This window comes from Marmota marmota, unplaced genomic scaffold, assembly GCF_001458135.2.
Source record: "Marmota marmota marmota unplaced genomic scaffold, marMar, whole genome shotgun sequence".
NCBI classification, from domain to species: domain Eukaryota; kingdom Metazoa; phylum Chordata; class Mammalia; order Rodentia; family Sciuridae; genus Marmota; species Marmota marmota.
The window spans coordinates 17,585,920-17,588,204 of NW_025999999.1; the positions used below are offsets into that span (position 1 = coordinate 17,585,920).

The 2,285-nt window shown below is 49.9% G+C and overlaps 1 protein-coding gene across 1 annotated transcript in view; it reads left to right on the forward strand.

The window, feature by feature from the left end:
* Adrb1 (adrenoceptor beta 1) overlaps positions 1 to 1,951 on the forward strand; it is a 3,075-nt gene extending 1,124 nt beyond the window's left edge. The window contains 2 exon segments of the mRNA XM_015494821.2: positions 1 to 13; positions 15 to 1,951. The exon segment at positions 1 to 13 is cut by the window's left edge and continues 1,124 nt beyond it. Coding sequence (XP_015350307.1) covers positions 1 to 13; positions 15 to 599 — 598 coding nt within the window. The 3' untranslated portion in view covers positions 600 to 1,951.
* Positions 1,952 to 2,285: the final 334 nt, after the last annotated feature.

A 2,285-nucleotide genomic window follows, 5' to 3' on the forward strand; every position in this document is an offset into this window, starting at 1 on the left:
TCTGCCGCCGCCGCCCGCCGCCGCGCTCTCTCGCGCCCGGGTCCCCGCGTCCCGCCGCGGACCCCATGGTCAACGGGCGCGTCAGCAAGCGGCGGCCCTCGCGCCTTGTGGCGCTGCGCGAGCAGAAGGCGCTCAAGACGCTGGGCATCATCATGGGCGTGTTCACGCTGTGCTGGCTGCCCTTCTTCCTGGCCAACGTGGTGAAGGCCTTCCACCGCGACCTGGTGCCCGACCGCCTCTTCGTCTTCTTCAACTGGCTGGGCTACGCCAACTCGGCCTTCAACCCCATCATCTACTGCCGCAGCCCCGACTTCCGCAAGGCCTTCCAGCGCCTGCTCTGCTGCGCGCGCCGGGCTGGTCGCAGGCGCCACGCGGGGCGCAGCGACCGACCGCGCGCCTCGGGCTGCCTGACCGGCAACCGGCCGCCGCCGTCTCCTGGGGCTCCCTCGGACGACGACGACGACGACGTCGGGACCACGCCGCCCGGGCGCCTTCTGGAGCCCTGGGCGGGCTGCAACGGCGGGGCGGCGACGGCGGACAGCGACTCGAGCCTGGACGAGCCGTGCCACCCGGACTTCGCCTCGGAATCCAAGGTGTAGGGCTCGGGGCGCTGACGCCTGGCGCGCGGGTCCTCGCCGCCCCAGCCCGGACGCGGGATGTGCGCCCTGGTGGGAGGAGAGCCCGCTGTGGAGCCCCTGAATGGCTTCCCGGGCCAAAGAGGAGATCTGTGTTTACTCAAGACCGAAAGAAAGCAGGTGAACTCGAAGCCCACAAACCTCGTCTGAATCATCCAAGGCAAACCGAAAAGCCACGGACTTCGGCACAAAAAGGAAAGTTTAGGAGGGTTGGGAGAGTGGCTTGCTGATTTTTCTTGGGTTCTTTTCTGTTTATGGTTCAGCCTTCTTTTGTGTGTGAGTGCGATGCATCTTTAGATATATATATTTTTTTCAGGTGGGTTTTGACGCTTTCTGCGAGGACCCGAGTGGAAATTGGGTGGGTAGGGGAAGAGATATAAAAGTCTATCAACTTGGCTTCCATCCTGTTCCTGAGAATGGGAGCAGTCAGCCGGGGGTGGGGGTGGGGGTGACAGTTTGTCAGGACGTTTCCTTTTGCTTTTCAGAGAAATTGCATTTTAATTCCTGTGTAATGATTTCTCCTGTTCTCAAAGCAAAGAGAAAGGATGGATGCAAAAAAAAAAAATCTCATTTTATGAAATGTTAAGCTATTCTTGGAACAAGCTTCACCTTGCTTTCCTTCTGTAGGACAAACTCTTGTCCCCTGCGCGCCTCGGAGGTCCAGCTGAGGGTTTTCTACCTCACACTGTGCATATTGCACAGCAAGATAGAAAGACTTGTTTATATTAAACAGCTTATTTATGTATCAATATTAGTTGGAAGGACCAGGCGCTGAGCCTCTCTCCATAACATGTGACTCTGTCAATTGAAGACAGGACAGGAAAAAAATAAAAAGGAAACAGTTCAGATTACTTACTGCACATGTGGGTAAAAACAAAAAATAAAAAATAAAAAGGAGTGGTTCAAAATGCCATTTTTGCACAGTGTTAGGAATTGTTCACAGATGTTACTTGCACAAAAAAATAAATATTTTTAATGGGGTGGGGAGGGGGCAGATCTTAAAAACTAAAATAACATTCAAATTCAACTTCTGTTATCTGTTATGTTATTGAGCTAATGAATTATTGGGAAAATGCCTTTTTATACTCTTTTATCATGGTACTGTAACTGTATCCATATTATAAATATAATTATCTTATGAATTTTTTATTATTTTTTTATGTCCAAGTGCCCACGTGAATCTGCTGGTAAAATTTAGCACTTGTGTATAAATTCTATTTCCTCTGTGTTTTTTCCAAGTATTTATACTCTGGTGCAACTAACTACTGTGTGAAGAATTGGTCCATGTGCAATAAATACCAATGAAGCACAATCAAGATCATGTACTGTGAGTCTGTACCGGGTCAGTGATAATGAAAAAGACAGTTTGTTTTGTTTTAAAGGGTAGACTGGATTTCTCATAGAGCTCTTTTAATAGCTTTTCATGACTCAATAACAGCAAAATGCCTGTACCAAATAAGGCGTTCACCTACTGAGCGCTGCAGATTTGCCCTCAATCTTCACAGCCAGATTCAAGGTATTGCAGACTATCTGTAGGCGCTCTCAAGATCCCATCTGCTGCACTTGACTTAAGAAGTGACTTTTGTGATGGTGTGTCTTCTGCAAACAATCAGAAAACCCAGTGGATCCAGGTAACTTAGCTGCAGCTGC